Source organism: Panthera uncia, chromosome A2, assembly GCF_023721935.1.
Source record: "Panthera uncia isolate 11264 chromosome A2, Puncia_PCG_1.0, whole genome shotgun sequence".
Taxonomy (NCBI): domain Eukaryota; kingdom Metazoa; phylum Chordata; class Mammalia; order Carnivora; family Felidae; genus Panthera; species Panthera uncia.
In genome coordinates, this window is record NC_064816.1 from 8,354,146 (window position 1) to 8,367,289 (window position 13,144).

General features: G+C 57.9%; 2 protein-coding genes across 3 annotated transcripts in view; one reads left to right on the top strand and one right to left on the bottom strand.

The window, feature by feature from the left end:
* Positions 1–3,220: 3,220 nt before the first annotated feature.
* BEST2 (bestrophin 2) lies at positions 3,221–7,679 on the top strand. The gene is made up of 9 exons (XM_049639916.1): positions 3,221–3,372; positions 3,504–3,598; positions 4,328–4,561; positions 4,660–4,814; positions 5,395–5,472; positions 5,631–5,783; positions 5,878–5,958; positions 6,151–6,305; positions 6,785–7,679. Exons 1-9 carry the CDS (start codon positions 3,221–3,223, stop codon positions 7,203–7,205), a joined length of 1,524 nt encoding a protein of 507 aa, XP_049495873.1. The 3' UTR covers positions 7,206–7,679.
* A 1,306-nt stretch (positions 7,680–8,985) lies between these two features.
* Positions 8,986–13,144, bottom strand: part of HOOK2 (hook microtubule tethering protein 2) — an 11,228-nt gene continuing 7,069 nt past the window's right edge. The window contains exons 16-22 of one of the 2 annotated variants that reach the window (XM_049639918.1): positions 13,031–13,118; positions 12,797–12,831; positions 10,243–10,325; positions 10,052–10,152; positions 9,712–9,822; positions 9,525–9,596; positions 8,986–9,441 (exon numbers count right to left, since the gene is read on the bottom strand). In XM_049639918.1, the coding sequence (XP_049495875.1) occupies positions 9,292–9,441; positions 9,525–9,596; positions 9,712–9,822; positions 10,052–10,152; positions 10,243–10,325; positions 12,797–12,831; positions 13,031–13,118 (640 nt within the window). In that variant the 3' untranslated portion in view covers positions 8,986–9,291. Of the gene's footprint in view, positions 9,442–9,524; positions 9,597–9,711; positions 9,823–10,051; positions 10,156–10,242; positions 10,326–12,796; positions 12,832–13,030; positions 13,119–13,144 lie in introns of both variants that reach the window. The other variant, XM_049639917.1, reaches the window with a different exon arrangement.

The following is a 13,144-nucleotide window of genomic DNA, read 5'->3' on the forward strand; positions in this document are numbered from 1 at the left end:
GCGGGGTCCCTTACATCCTTTCGTGCTCCCTCTGCCACTGCCTCGGCAGCCGATGTCCTCCCCAGTTGACAGACCCAAGACTGGTTGTGATGCTGACCATTTATTTGCAAGTTCCAAGCCAGAGCTGGTTAGAGGGGACAGAAAGGGGGTGCTTGAGGACATGCATGAGTCAGGAAGTGGTGTTTAGACTGTGCACACCCAGACCATGGGTGAGCCAGGGTGTTTGTGTAAGGGAAACCCAGTCACAAGCCTAGACGTGTCCCCCCTACACTATTCCACTGGGTGTGTGCAGGCAGGTGTGGACAGGTTCTGGTGGCCTTTGTCAACAAACACGGTGGTGCAGCCTGTGACAGAGACCCCGGGCTCCAAGTCAAACTGCCTGAGTTCAAATACCAGCCATGCCACGAACGAGCATGTGTCCTCTGAGCCTCAGTTTCCCTATCCGGATGTAGAAATACCAAAAGCACCAATTTCCTACTCCTGTTTGTAAGGACTCCATGAGACGAAGTAGGTAACGTCTTTGCAACAGCACCAGGCACGTAGCCGCCAGGGAGTGTTTGTTATTCTTTGCTGTTACAAGTATTAAGCATGTGAGCTAGCCTGGGCAACCTGCCCCGGATCCAGCGGGGGTCCAGCAGTCAGAAGTGTGTGGAGACACGTGTGAGTTGGGGGTGGGGGGATGAGCACAGGTTGGGGGCTAGCTGTAGTGTGGGTGAGGATGCATCCTAGGAAGTGGGGGCCTCTGGTCAGGAACCAACCGTCAACTTGAAGCCCGTACCCTCCCCAGGCCCCTGAAGCTGGCAACACCATCCCCTCGCCCCCTTTTACAGGCTGTCCGGCAGCTGGATGGCGGAGATTTGGGTCTGAGGGTGACCAGCCCCGGCCAGTTCCTAATTACCTGGGGCAGGGCAGACATCTGCCAGTCTGGGAACACAGTGTCCCGGCTGGCAAGGCTTCAGGGCGGGGCTGCAACGGGCCATCCACACTCCTAGGGCACATGGTGAATTTGAGGGCCTTCAAGGGTGCCCCTCGGGGTAGGAACGCTTCCACACTGGGCTACGAGTTTGATGTTGGGGATAAGGGCTATTTGTGTCAGGCTGGGAGTACCCCCTTTGTAGACGTCTGTGAAGGCGGAACATCTGTCTGCGTCTGTGCAACATTCGGGGACAAGGTTTTGCATCCCTAAGCTTGTGTGTTCATGGCAATACTGCCGGTATCTGAGACCTGGGGTGTGTGTATGGGTGTGGATGCTTACACAATACAGCGAGGGAGCACTGGGGAGAGAGTGTCCTATGCATTGATGTGCAAATGCAGATGAATTTCACAGCGGGGGGAGGGGGGGAGGGGTGGGGGTGGGGAGGAAGGGGTTATGGGCCTGACCCCAGCGGGATAGAAGGGTCTGTGGGACTGTTAGGGAGGGGTCTCTGTTGTATGAGTGTGTTTAGGACCCTGTTCTGACCCAGGACTATGTCCCACTTTGTTGAGGGCAGGTGTTCCTGTATCTGGCGTGTGAACACGGGTCTGTCTTGGCGCAGGAGAGACCAGGAATAAATGTGTGCTACCTCCTGTGTGTGTGTGATTGTGTGTTTGTGAAGGCATTGTGGGGTGTCTGCTTAGCGGTTGTGTGACCTTGCATGTGTCTTTGTTACATGGCGGGGGGGGGGGATCAGGAGGGAATGCAGGGTCCCAGGTCTCCGCCCATGTGCTCCTGAGTGGCTGTTTGGAGTACCATGTGGGTACCCGAGAGCTGACAGCCTGCTGGGTTAGGGCCCATCTGCCTATATTTGAGTGTTGGGCACGGGTGGAGCTAAGTGTCTTGCGTGACTTTGTAAGTCTGTGTGACAATGTGTACTGACAGCCCTCTGGCTTACCGTGGTCGTGGGAGGCTGTGTTAAACTAAACTTGGGTCTGAGTCTGTGGTGTGTGTTTCTATATGCATCTTTGTGACGGTGTGTGATTACAAGTGACTGTGGGATGACACAGCCTCACTGAGCAGTGAGTGTGTGTCTCTCTCTGGAACTGGGAAGGAGACAGGCCCTGCCCCCTCCCCCAGCTTAGGTCCAAGATCCCTTGGACCTGCCAGTGACTGACTGGGAGAGAGACAGGGAGGAGCAAGGGAGGACAGGGCGGATTGCTCCCCCCTGCCCCAGGTCACAAACTGGCTCCGCTTCTCCAAACAAAAGTTCTGAGGCTGCAGCCAAGGGGGGGCGGGCCAGGGAGGGGCTGCCCACGCCCACTCCCCAGCCCCCTCTCCCCAGGGTCTGGCCTCAGCCCCACCTAACGCTGAAGCCTTCCGCCCAGTCTGTCCCTGGCCCCGTTTGTCCCTGCACCCACCACCAGGTGAGAAGGGCGGAGGCCTGGGGGAGCAGAGGACCCTGAAGACAGATGGGTCTCCATTGGCCTCCTCGGGGTGGGGAGTTGAGGGCTCGGAAGGCTGGAGGGGCATGGACAGATGAAAGGTCAAGGTGGGTCCAGAAGAGGGGTGAAGGGGCAGAGCCAGGGCAATTAAGTGGGGAGTGGATAGGCTGGGGGAGCTGTGCAGGGGAGAGACCAGCCTGAAGCAGAGGGCCCAGGGAGACAGGACCTGGGGGCCTGCCGGAGGCTGGAGGCTGGAGGCTGGGGCTTCCAAGGGCTTCAAAAGTGAGTGCGAGTGTGGAAGATGGGCTGAGACCGGGGGCTGTAGAAGCGTGGAGAGGCGGCAGAGGTGGGACCTGAGGGAGGAGGTCCAGGCTGCCGAAGAGCTGGAGTCCTAAGACTCTAGAAACCGGGGTGCCGGAGGCTCGGAGTGGGGAAGGCTGTAGACGGAGCTCAGGTAAGGGATACGGGATCGCACAGAGGGTTGCTGAGGCTGCGCGGTGGACCCAAGGGTCTTGGGGGTGGAGGATGGAGGGAGAGGGCCCCCGAGGAGTAGACGCAAGGCTCTGGGACCAGTGGTCCCGGGAAGAGAGTCTGCGAGAAGGGGCTTGGGGATGACTTAGGGCTAGGGCAGGTCTGAGCAGGCCTGGGAAGAGCCCAGAAACCTGGGCAAGGGACGCAACCCTAGAGGGAGGAGGAGGAGGCTGGGGTGCCTTTAAGAGGGGACGCCAAACTGAGCCAGCCGGCACCTCTCTGCCCCTGCCCGCAGCCCCCCGGGCCCCTCCTGGGGCCCCGTTCCTCCGCCCACAGCCTGGGGTCCGGTCCGGCCCCCCCTCTCCTCCCGCGCGACCGGCCTGGCGCCGCAATGACCGTCACGTACACAGCCCGCGTGGCGAACGCGCGCTTCGGCGGCTTCTCGAAGTTGTTGCTGCTGTGGCGAGGGAGCATCTACAAACTTCTGTGGCGCGAGCTGCTCTGTTTCCTCGGGCTCTACATGGCGCTGAGTGCCGCCTATCGGTGAGGTGGTCCTGGGGTGGGGGTGGGGGTGGGGGGTGCCAGCCGGAGGGGACTAGGGAGGGGCCTTGGGTGGTCCCCGGAGGGAGGCTCGCCTGTGACCCCGTGCCCCCCCCCTCCCCCCGCCCTCGCAGCTTCGTGCTGACTGAGGAGCAGAAGCGCTACTTCGAGAAGCTCGTCATTTACTGTGACCAGTATGCCAGTCTCATCCCGGTCTCCTTCGTGCTGGGTGCGTTCGCTCCTGAGTTCCCCATTCCCCTAATACTGAGAAACCCATTCCCAGGCCTTTGGGAGACCCCCCCCCCTTCCTAGTCCTCTGGGGCCCCCCTCTAACCCTTCAAACCTCCCCATTTCTGCATCTTTCATGCCAGGTGTGGCCCCAATTCCAGAGACCTTGGATGTCACCTGGTCACAGTAAGCCATTAGAGTTCCGTGTCACCCATAGGCTTATCCCTGGTCATCTCAGGGTCTCCCACCTGTGTCTGCATGGGACTACTAGTGGCTCCCTACATGTCCTGGGCCCTAGGGACCCCCCCCCTCCCACAGTGACCCCATATGACTCCATCCTCTCAAGTCCAGCCTGGAGGACATTCCTCTGACAAGTCAGTAACTTAACGTGACCCCAGCCTCCCGTTTTCAGGTCCCCAGGCTCCCAACCAAGTGGCTCCCTGTGGCCAGAGTGACGACCTATGTGCCCCTGACAGAGGCATGTGTCCCCACCTCCATACTGAGATCCCAATCCCATGTCCCAGGTGACAATCAAGTGGCCGGGAGGACCCAGCCTGCTCCAGACCCTCTAAACTCAGAGCTAGACCCCCGAGTTCCCAACCCAGGTGGCCCCTCAAGGTCTGGGTGATGAGCCTTCCTGGTGTGTCTGATGCAGACCCCCTCTCATCCCTCTTCCCACGACCCGGCTCGAGTATCCCCACTGAGCCCCCCATTCCCGGCTGTCCCGCAGGTTTCTATGTGACGCTGGTGGTGCACCGCTGGTGGAACCAGTACCTATGCATGCCGCTGCCCGACGCGCTCATGTGCGTGGTGGCAGGCACAGTGCACGGCCGCGACGAGCGAGGCCGCCTCTACCGGCGCACGCTCATGCGCTACGCCGGGCTCTCGGCCGTGCTTATCCTGCGCTCGGTCAGCACCGCGGTCTTCAAGCGCTTCCCCACCATAGACCACGTGGTGGAGGCGGGTGAGGCTCCTGCCTGAAGCGGGGGCGGGGCGGGCCGGGGGCAGGGCCAGGACGGGAGGCGGGGCGAGTAACCCCGGACTTCCCCGCCCCCGCTCCAGGGTTTATGACCCGCGAGGAGCGCAAGAAGTTCGAGAACTTGAACTCGTCCTACAACAAGTACTGGGTGCCCTGCGTCTGGTTCTCCAACCTGGCTGCGCAGGCCCGGCGCGAGGGCCGCATCCGCGACAACAGCGCCCTTAAACTGCTGCTGGAGGTGGGCCCGCCGGGGGGTCACTCACAGAAACTTCCAGGGAAATTGTACCTCCCTGGAATTGTGTCAGATGCCGACCTGCCACGCACCACCCGTGAGGCAGATTCCCAACACCCTTACCAAGCAGCCCCCAGGTGCACACTTATCTCTGGGGGGCCGAATCCTAGGCACATAGTGCCCCCTACCCCAGATGTACCCTCACCACTAAATGTCTGTCCCTGGAGGGACGCCTGGGTGGCACAGTGGGTTAATCGTGGACTCGTGATTTCCGCTCAGGTCACGATCTCACAGTTTGTGAGTCTGAGCCCCACGTCCCGCCCTGTGCTGAGAGCGTGGAGCCTGCTTGGCATTCTCTCTCTCCCCCCGCCCCTCCCCTGCTTGCACTCTCGGTCTCTCAAAATAAACTTCAAGAAAGAAAAAAAGCCTCACAAAAACGCTAAAAATTTAAATGTTCCCCCTGGAGACCTGAAGCCCCCGCCCACATGCCACCAGGTAATCACTCACCTCCATCCCGAGCACCCACACCTGATCCCCAAGTGTGAGCTCACAATTCAGGCCCTCTCATGATTGTATCTGCACCCAGGAGCTGACTGTGTTTCGGGGCAAGTGTGGGATGCTCTTTCACTACGACTGGATCAGCGTACCCCTTGTCTATACCCAGGTAACCCCACCGTGCCTCCAGAGGCCCTGACCCACTGGTCTCCGGTGAAACAGGACCAGCTAAGACCCCGTGTCAGTGATGTCCCACCCTAGTCCTGGTCTCTCCAAGCCCTCCTGAGACTGGGAGAACCCTGACCTGGTAACCCGCCCCGCCCCCAGGTGGTGACCATCGCTGTGTACAGCTACTTCCTGGCCTGCCTCATCGGTCGCCAGTTCCTGGACCCGGCTCAGGGCTACCAGGGTCACAACCTGGACCTGTGCGTCCCCATCTTCACCCTGCTACAGTTCTTCTTCTATGCCGGCTGGCTCAAGGTGGGGTGGGGTGGGGTGGCCCTGAGGGAGGGACTCCCAGGGTGGGACAGGCAGGGTTCTCAGGACCCTGCCTAGCTACCCCCTCCCCCTTCAGGTGGCCGAGCAGCTCATCAATCCTTTCGGTGAGGACGACGATGACTTTGAGACCAACTTTCTGATCGACCGCAACTTCCAGGTAAGACTCGGTTGCGTCCATCCCGAGTTCCCAGAGGAACCCTGGCCCCACCCTCGCCAAGATTTACCCCGGCCCGGACCCTGAACCGGCCTTCTTTCTTTGGTCACCACAGTCCTAACGCATCCTGGGGGCGGGGGAGAGGGGTCCACCCGGAGGTGCCCGCGCTTTGCCCCCGCATGTCGGCGCCCACAGGTGTCGATGCTGGCCGTGGACGAGATGTACGACGACCTGGCCATGCTGGAGAAGGATTTGTACTGGGACGCAGCCGAGGCTCGCGCCCCCTATACTGCAGCCACCGCGTTCCTGCTGCAACAGCCCTCCTTCCAGGGCTCCACCTTTGATATCACGTGAGCCAGCTGGACGGGTGGGGGGCCTCTTGGAGGCGGGGCTTATGGCTCTGCGGGGAGGATCTGATCGAAGGGGCTCTGGGATGCCAGGACAGGACGAAAGGCTAAGCTTGGAGATTCGTGGCTGAGACCCAAAGTCTGTGAGGACTAGGATGGGGGCAGGAGGCAGGGAATTGGGTCAAGGTCTGGGACCCCGCCACTAATTGGGGGCCGAGCTAAGGGCTAAGGTCTATGAGGACTGGACTGGCGGCCAGAGGCTGGGCCAGAGACGCGGCAGTCACAACTGAGGCTTTAAGACCTAAATTCGACCTTAGCCAAAGCCAGAGGCTAAAACCAGGCGCTCTGGTACAGGGCCGAGGTCTTTTGGGGATAAGTGCGACGAAGGGGTGGGTGGAGGCAGGAAGAGCAGCGTGCCCGCGTCTCAGCTTTGTCAGTGCAGGAGAGGAGCGAGGTGGCAACGCTGACCCACTGTTCGACAGGCTGGCCAAAGAGGACATGCAGTTCCAAAGGCTGGACGGCGTGGACGCGCCGCTGGGCGAGGCACATGGTGACTTTTTGCAGCGCCTCCTGCCGGTAGGTGCGGGCATGGCCGCAGGAGGCCTGCTGGGCCGGCGCCTGTCCTTGCTGCGCCGCAAGAACAGCGGCGTGTCGGAAACGTCCACGGTCGCCAGCTGCGCGTGCGCAGGCGCCCTCGACGGCGCGGCCCCGGAATGCGGTTGCGGGGACCCGCTGCTCGACACCGGCTTGCGGGAGCCGGAGTCGGAGTTCCCCCCTGGCCCGGAACTGCCCATCCCCGGGCCCGCCGAGCCCTTCACCACTGTGCCTATGCCGGCGCCCCGGGGACCGGCTCCACCCTGGCTGCCCAGCCCCATTGGCGAGGAGGAGGAGAGTCTAGCCTGAGATCCGCAGGCACTGGATCCCCAAGGACAGGGACACAAACCCCGACAGGGCACGCAGGCAGCAGTCTGGGTCTACGTAAGCCACATGTGGACTCCACCTATCCGATTTTGACGGGTTCCCGCTTCCTGCGCGCCAGACTTCACCTCTGACCCTAGGTTTTGGAATGCCTCGTGTGGGCCAGGCACTGGGCCAGCTTATTTGAACAGTTCATCCTTCCCCCCAGTTCTGCTTCCCTCCCTCCCCTGCCTGAGAGGCCTCGATCAGCGTGCCCTGCCTTTATTCTTTCCTTAAAACGGAGATGTGAGTGCCTACCTCATTGAGTTATGGGGATGAAATGAAATGATGGCTTTAAAGTGTTGGTGCGTAATAGGTGCTCAATAAAATGTTAGTGGTTTTGACCAAACATTATTACCCTGACTTTTCCTGCCAGGTATTAGGCTAAATAAGAGTTGAGAATTCTTCCAGATTCTTTGATCACCCCCTGCCCTCTGAAATGCTCCCATCAGTGTCCATGCCTTTACTCATTCATTAATGTGCCAGGCAGTCCTAAGACCACAGCCTTCTCCTTGCCACTCCTGTTTTATGATTCCCCAGGCCACCTCTGCCCCAAGTCCCTGCATTCTCAGATATCCCTTCAGAGCCCAGGTCTTAATTCAATCCTATGCTGATGACCCCTGAATTTAGAACTCCAGTCATGGGGCACCTGGGTGGCTCAATCGGTTGAGTGTCCAGCTTCGGCTTAGGCCAGGATCTCATGGTTCGGGAGTTTGAGCCCGGTATTGGGCTCTGTGCCGTCAGTGTGGAACCCACTTCTGATCCTGTGTTCCCCTCTCTCTCTCTGCCCCTTCCCCACTCATGCTCTCTCTTTCAAAAATAAACATTAAAAAAGAGCCCTCTTCAACTCTTTCTCTTACTCCCCCCACCCGTCAACCCAGCAGCAAATCCTATCAGCTCTGCCTTCCAACTGTATCCACAATCCAACCATTTCCCATTCTTCTAGGACCCCCTCCTTAGCCAGAGCCCCCAGTGTCACCCACCTACCCACCTGGACCACTGATCTCTCTGCCCTGGTCTCCCAGCTCTGGCCCTAACCCCCACCCCCCAGTCTGTCTCTTCCACAGCAGCCCGAGAGCCCATGAACACCTGAGTCACGTAATGTCCCTCCTTCCCTTAGACTCCTCCATGGCTCCCATCTCCCTTAGAATAAAAGCTAAAGTCCTCCCTGCCCTCACATCTTTTCCCTTTCCCTCATTCACTCCACACTGGCCTTCTCACCAAGCAAGGCCTCATCTCAGAGCCTCATGCATGTGCTGTTCCCTCTAGCTGGGTCATTCTTTCCCAGATACCTACATGGCCCCTCTCTCACCTCCTTTAGGGCTCTACTTAAATTATCTCACTTCCTTGGTAAGGCCTCTTCTGTGGGACTTCTACTTAAAACCACCACCTCCCAAATCCACATCTCCATCCCCATCACTTCTGTCTGCTTTATTTTTCTCTGCGGCACTCCTCCCATCAAACTTTCCCTTCATCTATTTTGTTTATTGTCTGTCTCCCTTCATTAGAAATGACAGCTTCATAAGGCAGGGACTTTTGTCCGAAGCCTCCTGAAAAACTACCACACCTGCAGTTACACAGACACAAACATGACTCTCACCTCCCCGTGTGTACTATCCGTCACGCGTGCTTTAGTAAGAACACAAGCCAGGCCTTTCTAAAAGCAATGATTTGAGTCCCTGGCCCATCTTCTCTCCCTCCCCTCAGTGCCCAGAGTCCGGCCAGGGCAGATTGAAAATGTTTATTATTTGTCTTCTCAAATATAAAATCACTCTCTCCCCTGGCATCTCATTAACCCCAGGTTGAAAATCAAGGATAAGAATCACATTGCTAAAAAGAACAGGCCTATCCCTGCCTCCTGCCCTATCCTGCACTCTTGCCCCGGCTGAGGGAACAAAGGGCAGAAGTCATGACCTCCAGACTCTCAAGCAGCTGACTGAGGCCTTCCCGATGCTGGGCCTCACGTGAGGTGAGGGGATCCAGGGGGCGCTGAGCCCTGACTGGCTGGGCAGGCGCAGGATCCTGAGGTCCATCAGTGTTTGTCAGTGGAACGCATGTTCAGGGATGCTAGACGTCCCAGCGGGCCACGGCGAGTGTTGGTGGCCAGCCGCTGCTGTGCCAGAAATGACTGGGCATGGGTAGGTGCCCGCTCCTCCCCAGCTCGCTGCTGCAGAGCCATGCCCTGGAGGGAGGAAGGGGGCACGGTTGGGGTCGAGTGAGCCCACGGCACACCCTAGTACTCCGGCCGTGGGGACGAGCACTCACCATATTGTACCAGGCACTGATGAGCAGCTTTTCTTCCTGCTCCCGCTGGCTTCGACTCTTCTCAAAGTCCATCTGCCAAACAGGCAAGAGTCAAGGGCCCGGATATGCTGGGGCGGGAGGTTGGGGGGGGGGGGGGGGGGGGGGGGGGGGGGGGGCAGCGACAGCGAGAAGGGATGAGGACACCTACCTCCAGGTGTCGGATGCGGACGTCCCGCTCCCGGAGCTGCGTCCTCAGGGTGTGAAGTTCTGGGGGTGCCCCTCCGGGTGGCCGCTGTTTGGGTTCCAGGGTCTGTATGACCTAGGGGTCGGGGAAGACACAGCCAGGGTGACCTCGGCCTTTCAGGCCCCTGGATGTGTTGGGCCGTGTTCAGGGTGACGGCTCACGGCGGTGGTGCAGGAGTCTGTGATACGATGGGGTGCGGCAAGGGCGGAAGTGGAGGGCACAGGGGTGCACGCTGGCGGGAGGCGCGACTCAGTGGGACGCGGCAGCCTCGGCAGGAGGCCCACGGAGCACCCGGTGTCCTCACCGTGCGCGCCTTGTCCACGTAGCGGCGGTACCGCTCTTCCATGGCCCGCAGGTCCGCGTCCTTCTTCTGCAGGCTGTGCTGCAGCTCCTCGATACGCCGGGCTGCTGGGGGGGGGGGCAAGGTGACCCCTCAGCTCCCGGCCAAGCTTGGCACCCCCCCCCCAACCCACGCAACCGCTGAGGCCCACTCACTGCTGCTGTCAGCGGGGGGCTCCAGCTCCTCGATATACTCTCGCTTCCGCTGCAGCTCCAGATCTGCCTCATGCAGCTTCTGCCTGCGGATGGAGGAAGGCGAGCCACAGGCTGACCTCCGGGCCCCCTTCCCTTCCTCCCACCGGTGGCCACAGCCTAACCAGCCGGCCAACACGCGCCTGCCCGGCTGCAGAGATCCCTCTGTGTGCCCCACGCCCCGAGCACAGAAGCCGCATGCCCTGGTCCCACCATCTGCTCAGCCGCTGGAGTCACAACCTTCCACACCCCCTAGTCCGGTGGCCCCTGGGCCAGCCCCCCCGTGTGTCCACTCCTCTCCGCGCCCCGGCCCGCCTACTGGCACGGGCACCATCACCCCTTGCCGGCCTCTTCTACACTCAATCTCAATTCTTTTCTCCACCCAGCAGCCAGGGATCTTTCTAGCAGGCAAATGTCTTCCGACCAAAAGAAACGCCAGGTAAAAAGCTACAGTTCTGCTGCCTGCCGCAGAAGCCGAAGGATCTGATAACGCCCCCTGCCAGTGAGATGATGATGATGATGATTATCATGCACTGGATATGGAACATAGTAGAAAGACCTAATAGAGAAACCTGGGCTATGTCTCAGGTTACCAAGGCACGTGCCCTCTGAGCCACCAATTCCACTTTCGTGATAAATTCGCACACAAGCGAAATGAGGCGTGTGCAAGGTTTTACTCTGCTGCACTGTTGGCAATCGCAGATACCTAGGATGACTTAAACACGTGAGGCCCTTCGCAAAAAAAAGGCTACAGGCCAGCCCTTCTGGATTGGAATTTTACAGGTGAATCAAGCCCTAATGTTTCCATATAGCCATCCTCTGTAAGGAAATAACTTTTTCTGTGCTCCTGGTGGGCGCAGGCTACACTCCATCTTTGGTGGAACTGAGATGGGTCACACAAGTCATTTTCTGGAAGGCCCGATTTCCCCACGGACCCCCAGTTGACAAAGGCAACAAAAACTGATTCATATGGCGACGTCTTCTTAAGGAGGAGAAGCCAAGTGCAGACTAGCAGATAGCCCGTTACCTTTCACATAACTAAGGAATCAGAATAAAAATGTATATTCATATTCATTTGCATGTGCTTAAACAACTTTGTAAGGATTGTTGTAATAAACTAGTATGAATGGGGGTGGGGTGGAAACTGAGTCAATGGGGGGACTAAGAGGTATACCCCTTCTCTCTATATTGCTCAGTATATAGATCTCTATATATCTATTTTTAATAAAATTTGTTTTGAGAGACAGAGAGAGAGCGAGCAAGCAGGATAGGGGCAGAGAGAGAGGGAGAGAGAATCCCAAGCAGGCTCTGCACTGTCAGTGCAAAGCTTGATGTAGGGCTCGAACTCATGAACTATGAGGTCGTGGCCTGAGCCGAAGTCAGATGCTTAACCAATTGAGCCACCCAGGCACCCTATAAACCTTTGGTTTTTAAGGTATGAATGTAATAGCTACTTAAGGTAGTTTTTTTTTTAATTTTTCCAAGTTTATTTATTTATTTTGAGAGAGAGAGAGATGCAGAGAGAGAGAGAGAGAGAAAATCCCAAGCAGGCTCTGTGTTGTCAGTGGAGAGCCCAATGTGGGGCTTCATCTCATCATTGTGAGATCATGACCTGAGCCAAAACCGAGTTGGGTGCTTAACCAACTGGGCCACCCAGGCACCCCAAAATATTTTTTTATTAAAATTTTTTTTAATGTTTATTTGATTTTGAGACAGAGCATGAGCAGGGGAGGAGCAGAGAGAGAGGGAGACACAGAGACACAGCACCTGAAGCAGGCTCCTGTCTCTGAGCTGTCAGCATAGAGTCGGACATGGGGCTCAAACTCATGAACTATGAGATGATGACCTGAGCCTAAGTTAAGTTGCATGTCTAATCCAATGAGCCACCCAGGCGCCCTACCCCCAAACAGTTTGTAAGTTTACTTTAATTTTTACTAATCTCTGCACTCAATGTAGGGCTCGAACCCATGACCCTGAGATCAGGAGTCACATGCTCTACCAACTGAGCCAGTCAGGAGCCCCCAGTTTAGTTTCTTTTTTTTTTTTTTTTTTTTTTTTATGAAAAAAGGGGGCACCTGGGTGACTCAGTCGGTTGAGCGCCCAACTTCGCTCAGGTCATGATCTCACAGTTCGTGAGTTCGAGCCCCACGTCGGGCTCTGTGCTGACAGCTCAGAGCCTGGAGCCTGCTTCGGATTCTGTGTCTCCCTCTCTCTCTGCCCCCTCTCCTGCTCATTCTCTGTCTCTCTCCCTCTCAAAATAAACAAACATTAAAATAAAATGAAATGAAAAAGTAAAAGGCAACTGTCATTTGGTCATGCTACCTTACTGAAATTCCCTCCATGGCTCCCCATTGTTCCCCCGAAACAGTTCTTACTCCTTCCTTTGGCTCATGAGACCCTACTTGATCTGAACCTTCTATGTTTCGGCTTCCAGCTTCTCCTCATAAGACACCCAGTGTCCCCCGCATCTGTGCCCCAGACTCTCCTCCCACCCGAGTGCCCTCCCGCTGGGACTCACAGATGCTCCTCCAGCTTCCTCTTCAGTAGGGTGGACTGGGGGGAGAGAACAGGCACCGGGTGAATGGGGGGTCCAGACGTCCCAACTCCATCTTGGGGTGAAGGTAGAGGGTGCCACCCTGGGCCCACGGTACTTACGATGGACTGCAGGGGGCATCGAGCAGCAGGGAGGAGAGAGAGGAGGGTTACTGGGGGGCACGAGGGAGGGCCAGGCAGGGAGGAGGTGGGCACTCACATCCTCCGTCTTGCCCCCCTGCTCTTGCAAGGCCTTCTGTAAGTCCTCCACCTGGGCCCGCAGCTCCAACAGCTGCTGCTGGTTCAGCCTGCAGGAGTGCGGGGCCGCTCAGTG

Coding starts and splice junctions, on each gene's coding strand:
- BEST2 (XM_049639916.1), top strand. CDS start 3,221: ATGACCGTCACGTACACAGCCCGCGTGGCGAACGCGCGCTTCGGCGGC. Junction 4,815..5,394: donor CCCTTAAACTGCTGCTGGAG/GTGGGCCCGCCG, acceptor ATCTGCACCCAG/GAGCTGACTGTGTTTCGGGG. Junction 5,959..6,150: donor TGATCGACCGCAACTTCCAG/GTAAGACTCGGT, acceptor CGGCGCCCACAG/GTGTCGATGCTGGCCGTGGA.